At 41.4% G+C, this 27,303-nt stretch overlaps 1 protein-coding gene across 3 annotated transcripts in view; it reads left to right on the top strand.

Annotated features, from left to right (window-relative positions):
- begain (brain-enriched guanylate kinase-associated) overlaps window positions 1–27,303 on the top strand; it is a 46,724-nt gene that overhangs the window by 15,372 nt on the left and 4,049 nt on the right. For 2 of the 3 annotated variants that reach the window (XM_076748315.1, XM_076748318.1), the window contains 4 exons: window positions 5,813–5,974; window positions 8,412–8,478; window positions 21,319–21,426; window positions 24,017–24,100. In XM_076748315.1, the coding sequence (XP_076604430.1) occupies window positions 5,813–5,974; window positions 8,412–8,478; window positions 21,319–21,426; window positions 24,017–24,100 (421 nt within the window). Of the gene's footprint in view, window positions 1–2,977; window positions 3,221–5,812; window positions 5,975–8,411; window positions 8,479–21,318; window positions 21,427–24,016; window positions 24,101–27,303 lie in introns of all 3 variants that reach the window. The other variant, XM_076748316.1, reaches the window with a different exon arrangement.

Raw genomic sequence — 27,303 nt, 5'->3', positions numbered from 1 at the left:
CAAAAATAACACCTGCAGAGTTATCCTCTAAGCTGGAACATGGAGGTTTACAGTAGATGAGGTGCTTGTGTCTCTGAGAGCTGCTCACTTAGCAGACTTCAGGAGGGATGGCACTGTGGCCATTAAAGTTTAATATCCTCATTTGGTCACTGTGAATAGAATATCTGGCAGGCAGTAGCTCTACCTCGCTCACCTCCCATGGCTCATTACTAGTAAATCAACCTGCGGGCACCATAAGGGCTCCCCATTGTAGATCCAAGATGGATGCTGGCTGGTTGTGACCTTTACTAGGTTTTGCATTAAGGTCTTTTTTTTTTTTTTCTAAATTAAGCTGGAGTCCCTCGCTATTGGAGCCATTCTCATGGAAGAGAGGAAGCATGCAGGCAGAGTGGGAGGTAGAAATTGTCTGCCTGAAGTAGGTTAGAGTCTGCAGCATTACAACAAGAGTTTGCTGTACTCCCTGTAGTGCGCATTGTCTGATCACAATGACAAGTTGTAACACATGGGGAAAGTTTTTCAGGTAAACCGGATTTACTCGAGTTTCCATCCTCACTATATACTCCTCTTAATACTTATGAGGGAACACTGTAGAGAGGAAAGTGTGATTTAATTTACATATCTTTTGCTGTTTTGAGCTTCTCTGGCAGTGTTGAAACAGTAGTAAGCCTATCACAAGGCTCCCTGAGGACTTAGATTTGTTCCTTCGTGTGGATAGTGTTTACCTTGCAAAACAACACCTGAGGCACCCAGATCTGCTGTTTATCCCCGTGAGGGAGGTGTTATGATACAGTGAGGGTACAGTACTTCATATGCACTGCAGGGAGGTGTGTGTTTATGCTTGGATGGATTCTATACAATCACGCTTCCTTACCAATTCAGCAACTATTTCTGTCTTCTTTTTCCTCCTTCTCTCCCTCTGTGAATCACAGATAAGAAAATGGCTATATAGAAACAGTGTTTCCAGAAACGGCCATTGTTTCCTGAACCAGTGTTGAAGGGAGATTAAAAATAATAAGTAGTGGTGACATTAGAAATGGCGGCAGGCGACAAAACATTCATTCCAGTTTGTTGTTGAACTGCTACCCTGCCACTCTGCGGGGACTGATAAGTTATGCTGCTGGCAACCCCTTTCTCTATTTATGCATTTATGCTTACTTGGCTCTTAAGGACAAGCCATAGTGGGTTTTAAAAAGCAAATATATGGACTTATTGAAATGTTTGCGGAGCAGTTATATATTTATGGTGGTACTGTTCACTAAGCCCAGCCCACTTTAGTTACTGCCCCTATGCCTGTCAAACTTCTTAGCACATAATGCAGTTTACAATGACAGCGATGGCAGATTTACTACTCAATTTTTCACATTTTTTTGCAACATGTCTTCAATTTTACACAAAGTAGACAAAGCAGGCATTTCATTTCCAGCAGACAACTGTGGACAACTGAAAAGATGACTGATGTCTCTATCGAGAGTAGCTAGCTAATGTCAGCTAAAGCTAACACTAAAACTCTGAGTTAGTTGGAACATTTTGATGCCACCTGACTTTTTTAGTTTCATCACAATAAAAAGCCTGTAAGAAGGTCTTAAATATTCATGGATACATACATGATTTGAAAGACTGAGGCTGAAGCTAATCCCAGCTAAACAGTTAGCATCCTCATTAGCTGATGATCCAGGAGATGTGGACATTAAGAGACAGCTGTATTTCAGAGCTAATTTGTCCTTATATCATAAAAAATTATGTTACTACCACACATGACAAGTTTGGCTGCTGTTGCTGAATTAAAAACCTCCCAAATCCAGTAATATAGTAGGACAGAGTGGCTAACATTAGCCTAAACTCTAATAGCGTCCACGATCGGCTTCCACACAGTGGGGAAATGATATACAGTGGATGTGCTAGTTGTGAATGGGCTTTTAGCTTCACCTATAGCTCCACAACATGAAGTTAGCTAATGAAATGCTCCTTGGCCTTGGAAGTAACATTTGATTAGGTTACTGTAACAAGCTAGTTAGCTACACATGCTAACGTTTGCAGCCTACATGGGAACAGAAACAGTGTTTAATCCCTTACACTTTACACACAATTTTTGGTTTTGGAAAGGCTAAAAAAAGACACAGGAGGGTGGTGTCTTTAAATTGCTCTTACTTGAGCCCATTGCTCTCTGCTTCACCGTGCAGACAAATCCAAACCCAGACAGACCATGCCCAGGATGGGGCTGTAGCAAATGATCAATTGTTTTTCTCTTAATAAATCTGGCATTTTCAGGAGCAATTATTTGACATTTTCTGATTTGTAACATCATATTGATAGTTAATGGGCGCTGATTCTCAGAGTCATCAAAGGCAGCCACAAAGAAAGATATACAACTGGAAAGGTTTATTCTGCATTTTATATTTGGTAGTGGCAGGTTATTAAACTCTTGCGGTGCAGGAGACATGAGTTCACGCCCCAGCACTGCAGAGCAATGACAAAGGATGGAAATGGAAACACACACGCATTCATCATAACACTGATTTATTGAGGAATAACCTCTGTGGTCAGCTGGTCAATAACTCACTATTCCATAGGGTCCTGCAGTTTATGGTGGCTACATTCAATTGTTCTCACCAAGAGAGCGAAGTAAATGATGAAAAAGGTGGCTCAAGTGATGGAACTATTAATCTTTCTACGTTTGAGAAATTATTTTGGTTTAAAAAATGATAGGAAATAGATTAAATGATCTTTGTGCATTGGCCTTTCAATAGGAGGTGCAAAGTTCAACTCAACCGGAGGTGCAATAATTCAGTGTATTGCATACTATTTAAGTTTGTTTACTGAACTTATCTAATTGATCCCCCAGGTCTGCTTCGTCATACCAAACTGGCTCATTTTCTGAATGCACACAAAATCTCTGTTTTTCTCTGGAGTCAACAGAACTAAATGTGGTGCTAAATCTGTGGGACTTCAAAGCTGTTTTTCTCTGCTTTCTTGCCAGGGTCATCACAGATAGCCAACTCCTATCTGCCTCCCCAGGCAAGACTTAGAGCTTTGACTGTTGGTTTGTGGTTAGAGTTCAAACTTGGCTTCAACATTCACCCGACCAGCAGCAGCAGCAGCAGCAGTGGCAACAACTATACACACATGAGAGCCGAGGCAGAGAGAAAAATATGAAAAAGATATATATTGGCAAAACTGCCCTCAAAACACAGAGAAATGGTTGCAAACATCAGAAAAGAAGGTAAGATGAATCAGTCTGGAGGGGGTTTTAAACTCTAAACATCAGCCTCATTATTGGGGAATCCATTTCATTCATTTTGACTAATGGAAATGGATTCTCATTGTGAGGTCATGACCATTAAAAAGCCATTAAAACATAATATTCGTTCGCTCCATTCATCTTCACATCTCTTGTCATATATCAGCTGACATCTACATCCAAGTTAATGCTGCACTGCATTTTACCAAGATCTGAACGGCAACAAAAAAAAGCATAATAACCTCAAAAAAAAAAAAAAAATCAATGTCTGTGAGCTTAGACTTAATTAAACTGGCATTACATAATGATAAGAGCCCAGAGCAATTTTCACATAGCTCTCTGGCTCCTTGCCATGCGATTGTACAACATCACTTGCAGCTGTTAGACAGCGGAGAGGTTGTAAAGATTTTGTTTCGTTGTAGCGCCAGACAGGCGGAGTGGGCTGAACGTGCAAATCTCAGCATTTTGGACACACATATTCTTCAATGGCTCATCTATCCAGACATCTGTCTGTCTGTCTGCCTGTCTGTCCAAGGAACCGGTCAACATTTTGGGATAATACGCTTTTGCTGCAACAGTTCTTTGCGGACTTGGCATGGGAACCGGAGGGTGGCCGGTTCAAGTCCATCTTGGACTTGGCTCTGCTGAGGTTCCCTTGAGCAAGGCACCAACTCCCTAACTGCTTGGAGTGCCGGCTATGTGGCAGCCCCGTCACACTGACATCTGTCCACTAATGCATGTCTATAGGTTGTGTTGGTGCATGTGTGTGTATTTCAGGCCTACTGTATGTGAGTAGTGAAAATACTGACAGCAGTATAAAAAATACATTTCCCCAAGTGCAGAAAAAAAAAAAAAAGATTTTATACAGATTTATAGGTGTTAGCCAGGCTAGCCATTCATCTGCTTTCAGTCTTTATGCTAAGCTAGGCTAACAACATTCTGATCTAGCTCCATACATAATAGAATAGTTTTTGCTCCCTTGTCTAGATTTAGACAGTGAGATTGAAATCACTGACATGTGTGCAGTAAATACAGAGCTATAAACCCAGGAGGCAATAAGCTTAGCTTAACATCTACCCTGGAGGCAGGGGAAAGCTGCTCGCCTTGCTCTTATTAATGTTTAAAAAGGCATCCACCAACACATCTAAAGCGCTCTAATTAACATGTATGTTTGTTTGATCTGACACCAAAGTAAAAGCAGTTACAAGCGATGTCTCTTCTCCACGTCTGTTGTTTGCAAAGAGTTTCAGCTTGTAGCGTCCAGCAAAACCAGCAAACCTCATTACATTTATGTTTCTGGACCTGTTACACAAGCAAGATACAATGTACTATTCAATGAGCACTGCAGGTGTTTGTAGGATCTTTTTTCAAATATAGATATTTCCCACTGCTTCTTGTCCCTTTCTTTAGCTAAGGTAAGCTAACTGTTTCCAGTCTCTTATTTTTCAAGTTGTTGACCTGTTCCTTTAAGAATTTGGAGCCTATACCTGTTGTTTAGGAAACAAAGCCAGATGTTGATCTACACCCACATTTATTGGCTTATTTTCACTTTATATACTGACTCATTTATTGCTTGATGAAGGCTTAATTAGTGGAGATCCTCAACCAGTGCCCAGACATTAAAGGTAGTCTGTTGCCCCACCCACATATTGACACAACACAGTCTATAAGTCTTTCTGGGGCTGTCACAGTGGACACCATTTTCTTCTCTTTTATTGCCAGCTTCCTAATTGAGGCTCTGGGCTGAGGTGAACTTGGAGGTGCACTCACTGCGCCTGCTGGTTGGCAGCGCTGAGCCATTGAAGCTCTCCGTGAGCCAAGTATCCATCAGTCTGGCAAAATGCTAAATCCCCCAGAGCGCACACTGCCCCTGCTCCCCATCTCTAGCCTTTCATTACCACATCCATTCCCTCAGTCAGTCCCGTTGGTGTGTTTTCATCCCCATCCTCAAACCTGCATCAAACACACAGCCGAAATATCCTTCCCCGTCTGTTATGTTGTTGCTGTTGATGGTGGTGGTGTTGAAACGGTGCTTTTCTGGCCTCTCACTCCCTCCCATGCTCTCTCAGCCTCTTTCATCGTCTTTTAAAGCTTACACACACACAAAGCCGCGGTTCATTCTATATTTCCACCTCTTCTTCTATGAATCACCCATGGTCTTTGTCTGGAGGCAAAAATCCTTTCCTTATTCTTTCTGAGATTCGATAGAGAGGATGTGAAATGGAATTCACCATTACACCGGTGGGAGCTCCTTTCCCAGCTCTGCTCCCTCTCTGTGAATGGGAAATGATTAGTATTCCTCCTCCATCCATCTCCTCCTCCCCATCGGCCTGCTTGGGACCTCACTCACTCCAAACTGAATTACACTCCAGCTACACTTCATCCCTTTCCTTCCCTCTCACACAAACACATATACACTTCACTTTTTACTCTATTGCCTTTTCTCTCTGTTTTCTCTTCCTCTCTCTGCTTTGTTCTGTGAGTCTGACAAACTTTGACAGCAATGAAAGTACATCCGTGTTGTGACTCTGTCTTCTCGAATCCTGTTCTCTGAACTCCCTGCTTCATGTTCAGCTCTTTCCACGACCACAAGGATGATCTCCGTAAGCGCCTGTCGTACACCACACACAAACTAGAGATGGTGGAGACGGAGTTTGATTCCACTCGGCAGTACCTGGAGACAGAGCTGCGCCGGGCCCAGGAGGAACTGGAGAAATTTACAGAGAAACTACGCAGGTGTGTGTGTGCGCACATGTGCATGACTCTGTGCATGCAGGAACCGTCGACTTCCCACCAGGAACAAACCCTCCAAAGTCATGCTGTGACGTCAAGGAAGTTAGTTGAAACAAACTATCTCAAGTGATGTGTGTTTGTAGGAGCCACACTTGGAGGCGAGGTAAAATGAGGGGCAGCAATAATCAGTCAAACAGGGATAACAGCACGGGCTCTGGGGCAGTGTTTCCTCAAAGGCATTCAAAGTGTTGCACATGTTTTTATATGCAAAAAGTGACTGGAGGTGGTTGTATTAAGAACAAAAATAAGCCTTTTTTTGCAGCTCAGTATCCCAAGTAATTAAGTTCGTATTATATGATTCAGCGCAGGAAGTATTGTGCCCTCTAGCACATCTCACTGTCATGCAGGAGACCAGAGTTCATGCTCTGTCAGAGGCCTGAAATGAGTTTTAGTTGCATAACATTAACCTTACCTCTACCATACTTCATTTGTCACAGTCACTTACATTCCCTAACTGTTTTGTAGTTGCCAAGTACAGATATTTTAAAAAAGAGAATTTGAGAAAACGTCGTTCAGAATCGGTATTGATGTTCTTGTGAGGAAACAGGATGTATGTACCTGTGTGTATATAGAGAACTTATGATTATTGTTACATGTACTTGATGAAGGTCATTTAAACCAAAACCCCAGTGAACACACCTGTCACACAGGCACACACCTGAGAAATGCGTGCAGGCCTTTGCTTGTTCACTTAGCATCCATAATCACAACGAGCCATGTTGTTATTGAAGAAAAATGCATCAGCCTCCCCTGAGTTTGTGTTTTTTACTGCATAAGATAAGATAGGATAAGACTTCATTGGTCCCACGCTGGGGAAATTTACTTGTTACAACAGCAAGAATAAAAAGGAGAGGTGGAGAAAAGAACAAATAGACAATAAAAAAGATGCAAAATAAAATCAGCTATAGAGGCTGCGTACATTATATAAAAAAATCTATCCCTGTGAAAAATGGCTCAATGCATGTGATGAAGCGAAAAGTCCCACTTATGCCGCCGCCTCTTGCCAGCAATGTATTCATTCATATTTTTGTTCTTTAAATAAAAAAACATTGTTTTGACAACTTAGGAATAACACTTAGTCTGTTACTTCAATATGTAACGAGGCCGTAGCCCAGTAACAGATAGATGAACGGCCTCCCAGCTATGAGTTTTAATTTAGCGGCGTGATGATAACCTCAGAGCAATGGGATGATCTGCAAATAGAGCAAACCTTCTGGTCGGACAGAACAGAGCGTTCTCTGAGGCCATGGTATATAAATAAATGTGATTAATATGCTGTTTAAATAAACTTAAAACCCCTCCTTCAAACTTGGCTCTGGCCAGAAACTTGGAAACTTGAAAAGCAGACAGTGTGCCCGCCTGGTGGGTGAAGCATGTGTGTGTGCCTGGGGACCCTCTCGCCTCGAGTCTCTCAGGCTCCATCTTTTTTTGTTAGGATTGGCAGAGCCCAATCCCAACCCCCTCCTCCTAATTTTAACCATCTGAATGATTGGTAGAGCTTGTCGAAGACAGAAAGTGCCGCCTGACAGACTCAGGTCTTAAATGAGTAACGGCAATATCCAGCTCATAATGGCCGGTTTTGTTTGCTCTTCATCAATCAGTAAACCACTCTCTTCCAGTGCCCGCTCAGACCTCTTTCAGGTGCTTTATGATTTGTCTCTGCTTTTTGTCTCCACTGCCCACACTCTCCATATCTGTCTGGTTAATGGAGCCATAAATGCTGGCTTATCAACACTCTCTTAGGCCCGAGAGCTAATGTGAAAATGTGATACTGAACTGAGAGGTGACAAGATAAAACGCCAGGGAGAAGTGAACAAATAGAGAGTCGAGGTCCCGTTCCATGACGCTCACTAATGCACTTCAAGGTCTACCAAAGAGCAACAGTGGCGAGAGAGAACGAGTAAAAAGTTATGAAGAAATACAGAAGGAGGAGAGGGAATTTAAATTGAAAACCCCTAAAAAGCTCAACATGTGAGTCTTCAGCTGCAGATCCAGTGCTGCGGGTCTGCTTATCCATGTTTGCCAATTTCCTATCATAAAATATTTAAAAGTTTTTTTAAAGATCCCAAACTATTCTTTTTTTCTGAGAATCTCCCGCTGTGGCGCTTAAGCATATCATCAACCCTTTCACTGTGTTTTGGCTGAGCAGATTTTTATTCCGAGTGATCTTTAAATCTGACTCAGAACTTAAAATATCCTGCAAATCCCCTCCAAGACTCTCCGTCAGCGCCCCGATCGAGTAATTTATTTATTTCTCCGTCTAAATTTATGTGGAGATTACTGGCGCTTGTTCAGCTGCGTGAACGGTGAAATACTGTTTTGTCGTTACATGTTGTGATTTGCATTTTTAACAGGCCGTGATTCTTTTCTGTCCTTTCAGGATTCAGAGTAGCTATGCAGCTCTTCAGAGGATCAACCAGGATTTGGAGGACAAGATGCACAGGACGGTAAGAGACTCCTGCTGAGGGCTTTGCGGTTTTAACCCCACGATGCTGAATTTCAGTGTCAAACAAAAATCTGAAAAAAACTCAAATACAAAAACAGTTTTATTATGTTTCATGTGTTTCTTTTAAAATCCATCAACCTTCACCTTAAATACGTACTTTCTCAGTGACACACGTGCATTTCCACACTTTTCTACCACAAACCGTCCTTTACAACCACAGACTTCTCTCGCTGAAGTGAGAGTCAGAGTGCAGAGTTAAAGAGGAATATCTGTTTCATTAACAGGCCATTCACTCTTTTATGATTAAAAAAACCCTTCAGTCATTTTTAATACCACATCCTCCTGTTCTCAGCAAACAATCATCAAAACCATGTTATCTAACCACCTTCATCGTTGCGTAATTCATTTTAGTTTATTCTGTTATCCAAGGATTCAGTTCGATTCACCACAGTGCTGAAATAATTTTCTAAATTAAATTAGTATGTGACAGAAAAGTGTCTTTACATGTGTTACCATGTATTAAAGTGAACTCCATAGTAGAAACACAGCTGTAAATGAAAACAGTATTCTCCTTTAAGTGTCTTTCTCTATAACGCCAACACACTATAAAAAGTTACTATAGTCAAATATTGTCCTTTTTGACCCTCACATGCCTTCTTCCATTTTATTTTGCTTTATACTTCTACTCTAGTACATTTTAGAGGGACATACAGTACTTTTTACTTCATTACATTTATCAGACAGTTGTAGTTTAGATTTTGTTCTATCTATTATTTAGCTGGTAAATATAGCCGCACTTCAAGCAGCTACAACATGAAATGCTGCTTACACATTATTGCATCAGTAAACATACTCTAAGAATATATAATAATATAATGCTCTGAAAGGGACCATTCCTCATAATCAGTGCCTTTAGTTTTGATACTTTGTGTGTATTTTTCTTACAATACTTGCATACTTTTATAATTTCTGAGTTCAGGACTACTTTTACTCATACCTCTTGCACCACAGCTTGCTTCTACAGACCTCTCCGCTGTGCGACTACATTTCAGCCTCACTCTCTGAGCTTTCACGTTTCCTGACTGCTGTGGTTGTTTGTGTTGATATTATCAGCAAGTGCAGAATCCTAATGTGTCTGTGGACACCACACAGTTCTCAGACTCATTAAAGATGTATGAAGGATGATGGCCATTTGTGAACTCAGCCACATATTTGCACACACATGCATGCGCACGCACACACACACAGAGCTAAACAGCTTGTGACCCAAAGCTCGACCTGGAATCGTTTATTTGGGAACATGAAGTCCTGTAGTTACTAGGAAACCAGTTCTTAGTTTACTTTTGTGTGAAACCGTTCTTTCTCTGTTAGAGGACACCAGTTGTTGAACAAAGACAGCCAAGAAAAACTTGTTGTCTTGGCAGGAACAGTTTCCTCAGCTCTGCACTTTGTACTGCAAACAACTTCTGATCTTTTCAGTCAAATCCAAGAGAGAGAATAGACGTGTTAAACTTTAGTCTAAGATCCACAGCAGGTCATATGTGAAAAGTCGCTTGAAAAGGAAATTAAATAACATTTTTTCTTTTAGTGATATCCTCAGGAATCTCCTGGATAGATTGACAATTCTCTAAGTTTATGATGTGCCCATCAGTTTTGGTATTTCAACCTTGTTGCTGAGAAATCATTTTGGTGGATGGTTCTAAAAACCACAGAGTCTCAGCTGCTGTTGTTGTGAGTCAGTCGGAGGTGTGCATCAGAGCTGGAGCAAATTTTAGAAAACGTCATTGCAGCATGTGGGAACAAAACACTGCACGATGGTTGCTGAAATCACCAAAAATAGACCCAAAACCTGACAGATAACACATTTACACTGATGATTGTATTATGTGCTTTCTTCAGCCCACCATCACTAACCTGACGTGCCAGACTGCTTGTAACACAGAAGCATCTGGGAAGTCGTCCTTGGAAACTGTTTGGAAAAAAGCGGGCACTGTCAGAAAAATACTTGGGTGGTGATTGGATGAACATCGTCTATCACGGTCTGTCACCGCCTTCAACCAGTTAGATCAACGAACCATATGTGGTTGTAAAAGTCAGATTCTGGGCTCGCGTGATCTCGCAAACACCATCGGTATGTTTAAAATAAGCAGCTTTGAAGGTTAGCGACTGGATGTTTCTTCTCAAAATGCTTGTTTTCTTCTCTATATATGTACATCAGCTCGTACCTCTGACATTTTATCAAAAAATTAGTTTTGAAACTATAGATATACACTGTAGACAGACAAAAGCATCTGCCAAATGGGTGTAATGTAATTGCTATCTGCACCCACACACTCAAACATATATCAGTGATTGTGTTAAGTGTTTGGATCCGTGCTGAGAAGCCTTGACCTCTTTTGAAAGGCAGTATCACTGGAAAAGTGCCAGACTGGAGTTTGCAGCCACTAAGCAAGACGAGAGACAAAATAGTGATAAATATGCAAGTTTAGATCCTCAAATACAGCGATCATGATAAATGACATAATGCTAAACTATGCTAATGAAGCCAGAGAGTGTGAGAGTGATGATGATATTTACGCTCTCTGCTCTCTCTGTCTCTTGTCTAAGAAATGAGAAATCTACTATAATCGATTTGAACACACCTGTTTAGCAGCAGAACCGCTCTCATCTCTCTCGAAGCAATTACATGATCAAAGGCAGGGAGCACAATCAATGTCCAAAGTAATTGTTCTTACCTGCCATGCAACCCTGTTAGAAAACTATTATAGCAAACTGCTGTTCTGGTCACCTCAGCAGCAGCTGTCCAATCACATCAAGTTGAGAGGTTCCTTGAGAGTTTCCCCCCTCGCAGCCTCTGCTTCAGGATTTATCAGCCAGAAGATGAGCAAGCTCTATGTTGAGGTCCACGCTGAAGACTTACAGTATTTTGATTAGTGGATCATGATCTCATCAGAAATTTGATCCATAGGGCTTTTTTGACCCACACGCACTAACAGAAGACAGCAAGTCAATATTGACCTACGGCAAGCGGAATAATGAGCAATAATCAACTGGTTTTCATGGCGTATTCTGCCTTTGGTTTAACTGGGTTTGACCGCTATAAGCAGTAGGTGATTTTAGGGAGGGATGCCATCCCCTTTGTTAGCAAAATGACTGAAATGCACCCCCCTTGTTGAACTGCCATCCCCCCCTCTCCATCCCTTTGTCGCAGACAGAGTGCAGAGCAGAGAGCTTGTTTAGTTGAATATGTTTGTCTAGTCTGTCTGACTCACTGAAACTTTATCTGACTGAGGTTTGTACAAGTTACAGTCTGAGACTCTGAAATATCACCAGCCTATCTGAGCTGTGTATTGATAAATCCGTGGTGCCGTCTGTGGTGCTGAAGTTGCAGACAGATTTATAGGTTGCAGATTTATTTAGAATATTCTCTTAACCAGGGATCCTCAACTACATTTGCCCAAGGGCCACAATTGTTCTAAGCACAGAAAAATCCATTTATTTAGACCTAATTAGCCTATGATTGTTTCATATTTTCACTTTCTTACAAAGTTTATTTTTCTGCGTCTATATCAGTGTGAACAGACTCCTGCAAAACCTGGAAAATTCATAATGATAACTAGATACTTCACTCAAAAAGACTTACTCAATAGTCAGTGCTCAATACAAAACCCACAACAACAAACAAAAAAACTAACAAAAAAAACGATCCCAGGAAGCAAACAAAAATCACATTTTGAGGCTCAATACAACAGCCAATGAAAGGAGGCTAATCTAAGGATGGACTTAAATGTGTGCATTTTCTGAGTTCATTAATAGTCTGCCGGCCGGACGGAAAGCCTTGGCCGGCCAGATGTGACCCACAGGCTGCCAGTCGACGATCACTGCTCTAAACTATACACTATAGATACTCATTCTACACTATATTGTAGCCTGTACACTCTATAGAGTGCTGTCACCTTCATGATCAAAGTGACAAGTAACAACGTGTCACAGAAGAGCGAGAGGATCATAGAGACACACTGTGGCATTCCCATAATAATGTGAAATGTCACAGTTATGGTTCTGCAACAGCAACCATTTGGGAGGTGTACATGGGTCTGTGGTGATTGGTGGTGTGGGTACAGCAGGTGCTCCTATTGGGCCATTCTCCCCCGGTAAAAATTAACAAATCACTGACTGACTATAAGACTTTGGGTGAACTGACCCTTTAAAGTAACCACAAGCTACTGTCAATAGCTACATTTTGATTTGCAGTAGATAATGGAGACTTGCTGGATGTTTTTCTCGGTGAACTCATGCATGGCGGTGCAGCAGTGAGGCGTGAGAACTGCAATAAATCACTCGCCATCTGTCTTGCAGTATTTGCAGCCTATTATTTGTCATGTTCCAATGTAATCCTTCTTGCTTTGTCATACCATGAATAGACTGAGAGCCTAAGATGTCTTCGCATCACGGATCAATCCTCTCTCACAGTACACGCACACATCAGCGTATTCTAGTCATGTGAAAATGATTTTGAAAACTGTTGGCTTTTCAAAGGGATTGTCTGTCGAGCGGAGTGCCTTGGTGTGGCAAATCGGTCTTCATGGCAGGAGACAGTATGGGAATTTTTTTTTAGAGGCAGGCCTCATTGGGATTGCCATTTCTTTTGATGTCATGTCATGCAATGGCATTTCAAGGGGGAAATGTGCTCCTTTGTAGAAGACAGTTGAGGCAGGCAGGCAGTGACAAAGGCAGCTCCAATCAAATCAGACACGTAATTAAAAGTTCTGAGAGGCCCGAAATGACAAGGTCAAGTGGAAAACAACTGAAGAATAAAACTATTTCATAAAAAGCAGAGTAGGAGATTAACACCTGCAAGAGCTGACACACGTTGTGATCATGTTGGAGTAATTGCACTCAATGTGCATGAAGAGGAAACTGAGCCGGAGAGAAACATAGGAAGCTGTTTGTACAGATGAAATACCACCTGATCTGTCTTTACCTCAACTCGATGTCGGCGATGGACTTGTTATAGCTCGGTGCAGGCGCGGTGAGATTACTTTCCTTTGACAGTGAGAACGCCAAAACTCAAACGTAATATGTAATTATTTATTCATTTTTAGTTATTTAACACCTTTCTGGCCGAGCAGCACTAAGCAAACAGAAACTAAGCTCCAAAATCTCCATCTTAGTGACCTAAAATGCCGTTTGCGTGTGAACCAGCGGCCCAGATGTAGAGAAAAATGTCTGTTCAGCAAAATATTCCCATACATACAGTCAAAGCCTGAGTTTCTCAGGAGCTGTCCTTGGTGCTGACAGTCATTGTTTCTCCTCATCCTTAGAAGTGTCTCTGGCAGGATCGCCTAACAGCCGCTCTGAAACTGGCAGGAAGTCAAGGGCTTTTCTCGAAGACTGCCCTCCAAACAAAGGGTAATGTCCACTTCATCAGGAAGTGTCCCCGCTAAACACTGTCCTGCCGTGAACTGCTTATTCAATCACAAATTAAATAAACCGTAACATTAACATTTATCGATCATCTTGGAGATCCCCTGGGTGTAAAGCAGGAAACAGGAGCAACTAAAACATTAAAAAAAAACATTAAAATGGTAATATAAACACCAGTCAGTTAACGCCAATGTCTTAATCCTGCTTGTGTCCTCAACCATGATGTCCCTGCAAGTAATAATGTGTTGACTGAGGGACTGCAGTGCTTGGATATTTCCATCTTACTACACTACATTATTTGATAGCTTTAGTTACTAGTTATTTTGCAGATTTAGATTAATATACAAAATTGGCAAATAAATTATGATGTATTATTATAGGTTAAAGATAATATCACATTTAAGACTTATTATACAAGCTACCCATCAGTATATAGAGTCATTACCCCCACCTTTACCAGCTGCAACATCAAAGTGATTCTTACATATTAATGCAACAGTCTTTATAATACCACATATTATTCTGAAACGGGCTGTTCTGCATAATGAGACAACGTGAAAGATGTTGCTCGCTGAGATGAACCTACAGAGAATTATTACCAGAATCTGTAGCTCTCCTTGGCTGTACAGAGAATAATGGAGCATTTAGAAGCTAAAGACACAGATATTTCCCTCAGGAGTTGGTAGAGACCAAAAACAGAGCAAAATGAGAGTGAATATTGGACTCACATTGACCTGCTGGCCAGAAAGAATGTTAATGTTGCTCCGTAACTGCTGGGGGTCTGTAGGCAACTGTTTGCTGTAAGGGTTAGGGTCCACCATATCAACTGAAAGTGTAATACTGTGCCAGTGCTGTGTTTGCGACTTCTTTTTGCTGGCCCCAAGTGGCCAAAAAATCAGTTATTGCAGTTCTAAGTATACCCTGTGTTCCACATTGTTATGCAAGGCGTGACTAATGCCATGCTGCTCGGGATGGTCCAGATGGATGGAGTTCTGGATGGTTGACAAAGGACCAGTTTCAACAAGACTGCGCCATACCATTTCCTGCCATGGTATGAAAGGAAGAGTTGTGCCTTCCAGAGCTAAATTATTTTCATGCAGGACAGCGCAGCATCGCATGCTTCAAAAAACACCATCGACTCCATGCTATGGGCATGAAGTGAGAAGGAAAAGCATGGGGTGGCCACCACCATCCTCTGACCTCAACCTTATTGAGCACAGATGGAACATCTTTAAAATGAAGATCTGTGACGGCGGGCTGCACTGTTCCTCAAAACAGCAGCTCTGGGAGGCATTACTGCATCCTCAAATACAACACAGGCAGAAACTGTACGTTACATACGTAAAGTTCAATGGATAAGAGTTGTTAATGCGTCAGAATTTGGAACACGGTGTATTGTGATGCTTATACTTTATGTACTTACTTGTCACATAGTGTTTGTACATTGTGGCATTGCTTCTCTTACTTACAGTCAGTAAAACATCTGAGCGGTTCTTCCATTTCAGCTTTTAGCCCTCTAAAGTCTCCTCTGCTCACTTTGTGCTCTCGTCATCACTCCAGTCCAGTTTAGTGTTGATGTGAACCTGCAGCCTCTTCAGCGTCTCCTGCTCCTCACCCTGCATGCTGTGCTGACATATCATTTCCACAGCCAGTGCTCTTATTGCACCTTATTGATGCACAGTTATAAATCCATCCAGCGAACTGTTCCACTGTATGTCCTCACTGATCCTCCGTGTGACTGAGTCAGGTGACGGCATCTCAGATCTGCTGAATTTAGGAGTTGTACACAGCTATAAGGACGTTTTAAGTGTTCATTAACGTACAGTCAGCAATTCTAACTTCTCCTATGAAGACACATTATGTTTGATTTAAACTGTGTTTTACTGTGTCGCCATCTATCACCTGTTTTTACAGCTGCCTCCACTTACAGGTGCCCAGACGAGGAGTTTCAGTTGTTGACAGATACATTAATAAATACTTACATCTGCTTAAAAATGCAATACCATTTATTAAATGTTTATATACTGCTAATAAATGGTGACTAAAAGAACGAGGAGTGCTGCTGTAAATGGCACAACTGATCAACAGCAACATGTATAAAAGCACAATAAGTTAAGCATGAGCATATTTTTAAAAATTTAGATCTCAAACTTGTTTGTAAAATGCTAATTTTCAAACATCACTGTGGATTTAACAACCTTTAACGGGCATTTGTCATTATTTTCACATTTTATAGGCTAAATAAACAGAAAGTTTGACCGACAGAATAATCAATAATGAAATAAATGATTGTTAGCTCCCACTCAGAGCTTCTCCCCAAATGGCTGCACGGTTCACTTCTGGTCTTGGTATGCAGCACATTTCTATCCAGATGTATTAATCCATCGCCTGTCACAACCAATCAGAATTATTTATGTGTTTATTCATGAAGCACAGAGGCTCAGTCTAATCTCTGGGGTGTCTGATCGGTTCTTTCTTGGCCAAGCCTCTAAAAAAAACATTAAGATGATCAATATTATTTGATTCGGGATCGATGCGTTTTAGCTGCTTAGTTTATCACGCATGGCAACATCAGACTGGTAATTGTTTGTGCAGCTGACATCCAGATCTGAAACAGGGAAACATGCAGGATATGAATAGAATAGAATAGAGGAGAATGATGAGAGAATAAACAGAATGTGAACGTTTTAAGTCAGAAATATGTTTGGTTCAACGGCATTGAAGCATTTATCGTTGTGTCAGTGTCACAGATTCAAGTAAGATTGGCCAAATATCAAATAAAGGCATCTTCATCATGCTTAGCAGTGTGGAAGGTGTCAGATGAATGAAAGCCCTGGTAGTGAGTGAGTGAGTGACGTGTGTGTGTGTGTGTGTGTGTGTGTGTGTGTGTGTGTGTGTGTGTGTGTGTGTGTGTGTGTGTGTGTGAACATGCTGCTCTCCAGCGAGCAGCAACGAGGCCTGCAGTGCACTAATTAGTGCCATTAACAGGACAGACATTAATCATAACTCTTCAATGAAAAGTGAAATTACACATGGGACCGCAGCACCACAGAGAAGCCCAGCAGATGTGATGTGTGTAATTATTTACTCCTGATTCTTTCTGGAGCAGAAAAATGAAGTGAAACGTAATGTTTGAGCAAATGTTTTTGCTGCAATTAGTTTTTGTTCAAATTCATTTTGATGGTAATGTGAAGGACAGATAAACAGGTTTTTTTCATGTCACCAAGTACATGCCAAAATACATCAGTGAGTAAGTTAGATGCTCGGGTGTCCCCTGCATACTCGGCTGTTGTTTATGATTTCAAACCGTATGGTTTTTAGCCACTTAGCTCTGCTGCTTCAATTAAACTTGCAATCTAGCTGAAACATCAGTGTTTCCCGTACACTTTGCCCCACTGCAGCTTCACTTCGGCATCCCTCACATATAGCCGACACCTGTGACACTGAACAGCACACACACACACACACATATGTGCACACCTGTGTAGACAGTTAGTTACAGTGTTGAATAATGGCCAAAAAAGTGTTTCTGCAGAACATTATGATGTCACAGTGGTGTTGACCTTCGACCGTTTGGATGGAAAACATCATCACTTTATCATTTTAACCTATGAGACATTTGTGCGAGCGCATGACGACCGGACGGACAGCACAACACTGAACAACTTACTCAGCGCTTCGGTGTATCTGATTTGTAAGTCCAGCAGAATGGTCCTGGCTGTATGGCTCAACGTCATAATGTTAGTCTCACATGTGAAGCTGGTCTGAACAGTCACCACTCTGAGTCTACCAGAGCTTTTCTCCTCTGTTTCCAATGAAGTGACCGACCTCTTCCTTGTTTCTGAAAACTCACAAGATTTAGAATCTGCTTTGTTCAAGAGGATGGTTGGTGTCTCCATGTAAAAATCCTCTTTAATGAGGATAAAAAATCTCATTTGCCCCCCCCCCCCCCCCCCACAAAAATAAGACTGTATTTAACTGGAGTTTTCTGCTCTCCTCCGTGAACCGCAGTCTTCAGTAATTGCATCTCATGGGATTTAGGCTTCATTTGTTGTCCAGTGAGGAGGCAGAAGCTCCAGCTGAATACATAAAACAAATTGGGGGCGTCTTAGAAAAAACTGACATCTTTCATTTTTTATACACTGTGCACTCAATTCAACAAATTCTCCTGATCAATAATTGAAACAGGCTCTGCAAATTGTGGTTTGTTGTTGCTATTATTGTTTTATTCCATTACATATCTGCATTATACAGGAGATGACACCGATAGAGGAGGATTTAGACGTGTGCTCAAATGTCATATATAATATACATTGTTGAGTCATTAGATGAAGCTTGCTTACATTTAAAAGACAAAAAGAGGCAAGCAGAGAGTCTCTGAACTGCTTTGTGGTGAGATACAATATCCCTCCTCCTCTACTGGGTCAAGATATGATAAAAATTTGCATATTAATTTTGCTTGATTCTGTTCTCTTGTATGCGTGGCACCGAGCGATAAGAACGTCTTGGTGACAGCCTGTGTATCCAACACACTGTGACTAGAGCAGATAGCAAAAATCAGTGTGCACAGCTGTGATTCCTCCGCTGGCCATAACGCTGTAATTAAAATTACACTTCCTCCCTCTCTCCAAAGTACAGCAGAAGATCATGTTCATCACATCAAGCCTATTAAGATTTCTCTGTTCATTTTTAATCTATAGGTAGACTCTGTGTCCAATTGTGCATGTGGAGCATCAGTATGTCAGGATCTGGATATATGAAAGCTATCAAAGTCAGCAGCTATAGTGAGAGAACAAGATGAAATCTGGCCTCAAAGTGGCAGATTATTTTTGCAAATGCACAACAGTGTCTTCACACCGAAGGTCACTGTAGCTGGCGGTGCACCATCCATCTCTCTCTTAAGGTTCAATGCTGAGATGTGAGAAGGTGGCAACATCTCTAGAAAGAAGACCAGCAGGTCATGAAAAGGTTTTTTTTTTTTTTTTTAAAGCTGCACTAATCAATATTCTTATAATAACAACGGATTGAATAACTGTGTGTAATGTGAAAGGTGTTGCTTGCCAGAGTTGTAACACAACTTTGCTCTTCCCCTTTTCTCTGCAGTGCATGTTAGTGTCTTTTAGCTCTGACGAACAACCTGCTAAACACCAAATGGTACAGGGACAAAGTGAGTGATGAGCTGGTGAACATAGTGGAGCTTTTAGCACTTCAAGAGCCACATATTTCCCGTGGGAGTTGGTAGAGACCAAAACCAGAGCTAACAGGGAGTGAATATGGGACTTACATTCACCAGGTGGGAATGAATGATAATGTTTCTGTATGTATGCTGGACATGTAAATAGGCAACTGTTGGCTAACATGTTAGCCAAATCAATGTAATAAGTTGATGTCCCTTTGTGTTTAAACTTGTTGCGCTGCCCCAAGTGGCCAAAAAAATTTGCTTATTGCAGGTTAAATTAAGATTTTACTTTCACTTGTATTACAGTATACAACACCAAAGATAGTGAATGTATCTTTAAATGTGATCAAACCTAATCAACTTAATGTCTGAGGGTTTCTATTTGTAATATTGATGCTCGATGTTGCCTATATGAAATATAATACCTTGACATAAACAAATTTCTTTTCCATTTAAGCTAAAGAAGGTTGGACGACACGAGTGGTTTTCAGTTTTCGAAGGATTTGCGTCACCCTTCTATTCGAGGGCAAGAGACCAGTAATGTAGGAGCAGTAATCTATTAAATGACAGCGCTATTAGGTATATTAAGATCTGAATGAGAAATTGTCTTTAATCCAATGAAACATCACTTTAACAAAGACAGAACAGGGTGCAATTACATATCCGAGCTTAAAAATGCCTTAATGTGCTCATCCACATGGTCAGCATCGCAAAATATGAATAGAGTAATGAGAAAGAGAAAGAGTGCCAGCGAGCTGCATGTCTTGACAGCAGATTAATGAGACCCTAACAGAATTGGATTTGAATATCAATGCTGGCCTATTGCTTAAACTGACACTAATTGCCACCTATTAGATTGGCTGTGCACCCTGTATTTCAAAACAATCACCGCCATTGAGAGATTAGAAGAGAGAGGGGTGGGAGGCCAAGTGAGTGCTCAGAGCTGTATCATTTGTCAGCTGGTGCTGTGTGGTGGCTTTCACAATGGTGTGTGTGTGTGTGTGTGTGTGTGTGTGTGTGTGTGTGTGTAAGACAGAGAGAGAGAGAGAATACCATCAGCAACCATCAGAACCCACCACTGGCCCCTAGAGGCTACAATGCTAACTGCAACTCACAATGTGGAGATGTTGGACAGACGAGCTAAACTAATGACTGACATGAACTCATCTTGTTTTGGAGCTTTCAATTGTAGCACAAGGTTTTTGTCGGCAGATTGTGTTTGCTTAAGTTTCTATGATTCTGCACACCTGTAGGACTATCATCTGTGTCTTTATCGTGACAAAATGTTCATGCAAAGACATTGTTGTTGTACCTTGTGAGGCAGCTGAATCTGATCTGAATCCATCTTGCCAGGCTGCAAGTTTAGTGCTTATGGCTGCACAACAGTTGTTTGGACCATTAAGGGTTTATCCCCTTGGGAGCATGAACGTGCTCAGCTGATCCCAGGACAGTATGTTTTATAGGTTCTAAGATATATTGCTGTGAAGTCGGCTTTTAAACTGAGCGTGGTGCTGGAGGAAACCTATGTTCAAAACAGAAATGGTTTGTCCTCTGAGGAGCAAGACTGTGCACAGAAAATTCCATTTGATCAGTCCGTCACGTTCGAGGTCTGGGCCAGCAAAAATCATTGGGAATAATCCTCTGGGCATCATGAATGTCTGTGCCAAAGTGCAGGGCGATGTGACCAATCGTTGTTGAGATAAAGTGGGCAGACAGACAGAAGGACAGGCCGGCCAACCAGCAGACATCACCATTATTATGCGCCGCTGTTAGTGGGGTGAAAATGTCACTCCAGCAGAGTCATTCTGCATTTCTCTGACAGTAATCACTGAAAATAGAACGAGTGTTTCATTTGTCTTTCTCTCTCTCTCTCCCTCTTTATTTCTCTCTCCCCTTCTATTTCTCTTTCTCTTACTCCCAGAGTAATTGATATGATATGAGTGCTGGCAAGTGTAATCTTCTTTTAATTAAGACCTGCTGCTGGCTCTGGTTTCAGACTGATAGTGACTTGCGGCTCTCTTCCTCTCATTTTTCTTCCCCTCTTCTATCATTTTATTTTTCTTCTCTTGCTCCTCTAACTTTGGCTCCCTCATCTCTCTTGTTATCTCAACACTCAACTCTTTCCTTTAACCCTTTACTTCCTTCGCTTCTTATCATCTACTCGGTCTGACTCTGACATCCTCTGTGTTCTTCTCTTTCCCATTTCCCCTGCCACTTCTTTCTCTTACCCTGCAGTCCCACCACCATGAAGAGGAGAAGAGAGCCCTCAGCCGAGAAATCATCGTCCTCAACAACCACCTCATGGAGGCGAAGATCACCATCAATAAACTCAGAGAGGACAATGTGAGTGCCTCAGCCTGCATCTGATAATATGAGCTCAGACAGCATCTGAACTTTTTTGTGTGATGAGACTCCAGTTGAGGACATGACCAGATTATATTTCGCCTGCAGGTCCACAAATTAGGCAGTAGCCTGGGGCATTCAGGGCCACAGAGGTTTGGGGCCTTGGGGTGGTTGCCTTCCTTGCCCGGCCAGTAATCCGGCCTTGTTAGCACCAGAACAACAGCTGGCTTGGGAGACCGAAATGACAACTCTTCAGAGAGCAGTTTTTCCCTCTGGAAACACTTTCTCCTTTCACACTGGCAGCCTTCTCTGTGAACCCACTACTGCAAACAGCCTCATATCCACTGTATTTCTGCAACATCCTGGATATTTGTGCTTCAAGGAGCCACAGCAGATAGAGGAATTAACTCTAAGCCACTGGGTGTTTTATAGTGATTATGCTGAAATCAATGGGCATCCTCAGGGCTGCCAGAATTTGGAGCCGGGGCTGCGTGGATCTGAGCTCAGGGACATGTGGCAATCGGGTGCCTCACTTTCTTTGAAGTGATTTTACTTGTATTTCTACTGGGGGCTCCAGGTTAGGTTAGATTTTCTCTCTTTGGTCTATGGCAGTTTTAAGCACTTCTGAGCTACAGAGTATTTAGACAATCCCCTCAGATCTGGCCAGGCTGATTGGAGTCAAGGTTCATTTGGAGTGGGAAGAGAATTTGTCCCATTGAGCCAGCGGCGAGGCAGGGATTCCCTCCAGAGAGCAAGCTTCGAGTCGACTGTTTATAACACGGGATAAAGTAAATAACCTTTCAAATGTCTCATGCCCGAGACCTGACAGGAAAAATAAATGCAGCACATCAAATAAAATGTATTGTTCTTGAGCGATAAAACCATTCAACCTACAATAGCTTGTTACAATGCACGGACTACAGACCCAGGGGCCCGACGGCCAGGGAGCCCCTGGGCCAGAGTCAATAAAATGACTACAAAGTGATGCAAAATGAATACAAAAAGACAGAAAAAAGCCTACAGTGAGATACAAAACGACCACAAACAGAAGCACAATGACTGCAAAGACAAGCAAAGCAATCGCAGAGAGATACAAAACGACTGAACACACACAACGACCACATAAAGACACAAAACGTCATCAAAGACACTCAAAACGACCACAAAGAGATGCAAAACAACGGCTGTAGTCCTTTTATGTCTCTTTCAGTCTGGGTCTCATCATCCGTCTGTGCTTATTACTAGTTATTAGATTGCATGAATACCAGGATTGTACGAAGCCACAAGAAACTATATTCACATTGTGAGAAGTGAGAGAGGAAAGCCCCTTTATGCCCACTTTTGAAATGCATACAAAATGTTAAGACCTCATCATGTGACCTCACAAAAACTGGCTCACTGCCCCATGGAGGCTGACTTTCCCTGGAGAGACACACCACACAGCTCATGTTAATGAAGACATCACCAATGTCTTCAAGGTCTATTTGAACCGTCCACAAAACTACAGGGAGCCCAAATGTCCCCTGGCAACAAACCGAAAAGAAATACAGTGATTTAAACAGCAGTCACTGTTAACTGGCGGGGGAGTTGAAACTGTCAAAAAGGAGGCTTTGATGCGGTGGGAAGTATTGTCAGGGCTGTGGTGTGATCGAGGCTACAGTGCAGCCAGAACTGACCTTTATGAGTGGAGGGATTTCAGAGGAGGGAGAGGAAAAGAAAGTGAGCTAAACCAGCTAAACACCCACACAAACGCAGGCATTGAGAAACACAGCGAACAATTAAACCGAGCGTCTGCTGAGCCAGTAGACCACCCTCACTCTGCCCTGAAATTTCAGTGAAAATCTAAAAACCATCCATTATAGAAAGAAAGAACAGAGAGAGAGGGAGATAAATAATGCTGCACCAGCTCCCCCAGCCTGGAAGGTGCAGATAAGTGAATGCACTGTTTCAGACAACTCTAATAAAATTAGCATAGACTATATTGGGCAGACACAAGGTAGAGTGCAAATGAAAAATACATGTCAACCCAGTGAAATAATACAGCCAAAGTGAAAAACATGTGCTAACGAATGAAACTCCACCGGCTTCAATGGATGAATTTGGTTCTTTGATTTGACAGGTTACTAAATCAATGAAGTGCCAAATCTAGTAGGTTGTTTATCCCAATTTTCCAATGCAATTTGGCCCATTATGCACACTACATATTCTATGCTATACATTTCTCATTATTGCATAATGTTACCCCAGTTATTCCAGGCGTCTTGTTTTCTTTCCCCAGGACCCCTCATTAATTTACATGTACCTCATAAATAGTAGATTGATACTTTATTGTTTGGTTTTTTGTTGCTACAGTACCACGGTAAGATTACATTACTGTATAATTATTCCCTTCAGAAGTCCCCCATAATTACAAAATAATTACCCCACAATTAAAAGGCTGTAATTTAAAGTGTTACAGATTTTTCCCAGAGGGTGTTTGAAAATAATCCCCCCCGGTCAAAAGCTTGCTTGAACCATCAAGCTGCCAAAATGAACAAGATTTGAGAAGTATGAATGAAGCGATTGAGGATAATCTTTCTGCCTCTTTCAGGACCTGTACAGGAAAGACTGCAACCTGGCAGCACAGCTGCTGCAGTGCTCCAAGTCTCACTACAGAGCACACAAGATGTCTGAGGTGAGCTCCCCAACACGGCTGCTACCACTGCACCGACGATTCAGTTCAAATCTGTGCTGCAGCGAAAAGGTTTGCAGACCTGGGCTGTAAAATTAAATTTAAACCATTTAAGAAAAAAACTATTTGATTTGCAAAGATGTCACATTTGGGTACATTAAATATCAGATCAGACTAATTATAATTATTTGTGTTTGACTTTTTGAACAACAGTAAAAAGCTGAAAACTGTCAGGCTAGAGCAGCTTGATCAGGGCTGTAGCCAGCACGAAGGAAGGACGCTGAGGTCACATCCTCGGCATTTGTCTGGGAATTCAGTTTTGGCAACCTGGGGAGGAGTTAATGATCCAAAATTAAAACTTTTACAGGCTGAGTGCAGCATGTTTAGAGTGTTTGACTACTTCTAGGCATTTTTTTTGTTGTTGTTGTGATTAAAGAAAACATCAAACTCTTCAACACATCAGTGATGAATGAAATAAATGTATAGCCTGTAGTGAAGGAAAGAAGACTAAAAGTAGAATTGCCTGATTTAAATCAGGAGACATGTGATCAAAAAATACAACATAAATAAGCTACTAGCCAACAGTTTGAAAGCCAGTTTCAACACCTGATTTTCTGATAATCAAAACTACAAATTTCATTTGGCTCTCAGCATGTTTTAAGGATCGATCCGCTCAGGAAGGGTTCAGCACCTCTCCACCAGGATTCATTCTTGGCTGTTTGGAGAAAGCTTTTAAGCACCATTTAAATAGACTTTACTGTTAACTGAATACATAAAAGATCCAAATAATACCGATTTTAGGGTTGAGGGGTGTACTGGGGAGAACTTGGACCTCAGTATTACTTAAATCCTGACTGTAGCCCTGAGCCTGATGGATAGAACAACATCATGCAGAATATAATTTGCATACTAATTCACTATTCTTGATGCATTATTTCTGTCACGGAGAGAGGTTCTCATGTTCTGTCAGTGCACCATTAAAAGCCTTGGTGAGTGGTTTGCACAATAGTGCTCATGGTCTCTTGAGTCAGACTGGTGAAGGTCTGATGTCTGAAGTGCCATCTGTCTGCATCCTGGCTCTGCAGAGTGAATGAATGAATGAATGAAAGCCTGGCCTGAGATGACCCCTGATGCCCAAAAGAATGAAAGTTATACTCTCCAGCAGGGCTGATAATTGACTGAAAAACTGTCTACAAACACATTTAACTGTTAAATATTCATTAGTTATCATTTATGATAATATATCTGAAATAGGACAATAATGAAATCACAGGTGACAAATGGGATGAAGAGTACATGATGAAAACATAGTGTGATGCTAGAAGAAGTGAATACTGTCATGTCTGTTGATCATATGAGACCAATCATGTATCAGCCAAAACCCTGAAATAAATAATATGCTATAATACAATGGCTAACTAGCTCTACCCTACAATACTCAAACAACGCTGCTGCTTCATTTCTATGTCTTCCATAGGTCATCAACTGCTGTATTCCCTTTACATGCAGCTTTCATCTCAGTCTTTAAGCAATGCAGCCGTCTTGTGCATATTTAAAACTCTTCTACAGGCTTTTGGCTTTGAAACAAATTACCTGGAAACATTGTAAAGCCTGCTAGAGGCAGACTTTTCAACCAGCTCATGCAGGTTTAGCCTTAGCATAAGCTTATGCTACCTAGCTGATAATAAGTTGCTAGTGACAGTTGTCTTTTTAAACGACAAAATCCACAGTCATAGGCTCTAAATGAGACCTGCTTTTGTTTACTTCTGTGTGAGATCTCTTTTATTACTGCACATTTTGTGAGTGGTGAATGTAAGCTAACAGGAAAGCTGACGGGCAGCAGTAACTAATTGTGGAGAGGCTCAGCAGACTGTCAGTTGAGGAGGGGTGTATTTAATTGCTAAATTTCAAATTTTTCAAGCTACATATCCTCAGCCTTAAATTAAAAAAAAAAACATGGAAATGTCAAATCTTTTCTAAATGTAAAATCTTTTCTAAAAGTGGAGTATTTTGAGGAAATAGCTTTCACGGAGTGGCTGTGAATAGACTACAATGACTAATAAGTGCCAGTTCCATCATACACCATTAAACCACTTATCTCAATAAATGGAGCAAGACCTGTAGACATGTGCGCTGTCACATGGATTAAAACTGCCCAACTGTGAGACTGTTAATTAAGATTTGCCTCAGATAGCAGCTAACGCTGAGCTAGCTTACGTGGAGCACACACTGTATATTATCTTGTGCTCCCCCACCACAGCCTCACCTACTTTCCATCTCTTTTCCCTCTGGGAGAGGCAGTGGCTGCTAAAAATAGCCTGACTTAAAAGATGCAGGTTATTTTATGCAGAGGCGAGCTGCTATTTCTTAACAAAGCCAAGTCAGTATTTTATCTTTTTTTTTTTTTTTCTTTTTTCTATTCCCAGCTGGAGACCCGGAGCACTGGTTTAATTTGAATCTAAGCTGTTCCCTGTGGAACTGATGTGTGTTTGATGGTAGACAGAATAAAGAGACACTGAGTAAAAAGACTGGGGGATAGGGGGGAATGAGGGCTTTTTGGTTGAGAAGGCAGTGGAGCAAGAGGAGACAGATGAAAGGATAAAGAAAGGGAGGAAAAAAGAGAGAACTCAGTGTGACAGGAACAGCTCCGACTGACCCTGACCAGCTTTAATAGGCACAAAGAAACAGTCTGTAATGGACAGGAAGAGTTTTCTCAAACAGGAGCCAATCAGACAGATTGCGTCTGTCTGCTGGTGTTCATGTAAGTGAGACAGCAAGAGAGGAAGAAGGATGGAGAAAGAGAAGAGAGAGAGGACAGAAAGACAAAATTATTCATGGATGCCCCCCAAAAATGTTATTTTATTAATGTTCCTATTAATTCATTTTTATGGAATGACAAAGTTTAGATAAGTAAACGACAGAAATATTTGTAGAAAAAGAAAAACACGGTGTTGTTGGGAGAAAAGGAAAGCAGAGAAATAAATAAATAAAGCTCGTGTTCAGCAATTTTCTGACAAGTTCATTAGAGGGGCCAAGTGGTGCAATCCCCCTGAGACACTTGAGCTGGTCTGGACTGTGTGAGCTTTGCGAGAATGAATTACTTTCTAAAGCAGAACTATAGATTAAAATCCTGGAGGAACAGCTCTAAAAATACATTCAGTGCAAACAGAAAGCTTTGAATATGTAAGAAGAGATTCAAGTTGATT

This window comes from Chaetodon auriga, chromosome 14 (assembly GCF_051107435.1).
Source record: "Chaetodon auriga isolate fChaAug3 chromosome 14, fChaAug3.hap1, whole genome shotgun sequence".
Taxonomy (NCBI): Eukaryota; Metazoa; Chordata; class Actinopteri; order Chaetodontiformes; family Chaetodontidae; genus Chaetodon; species Chaetodon auriga.
The sequence above is the reverse complement of the archived record's forward strand: the minus strand, read 5'-3'. Positions and strand labels throughout refer to the sequence as shown.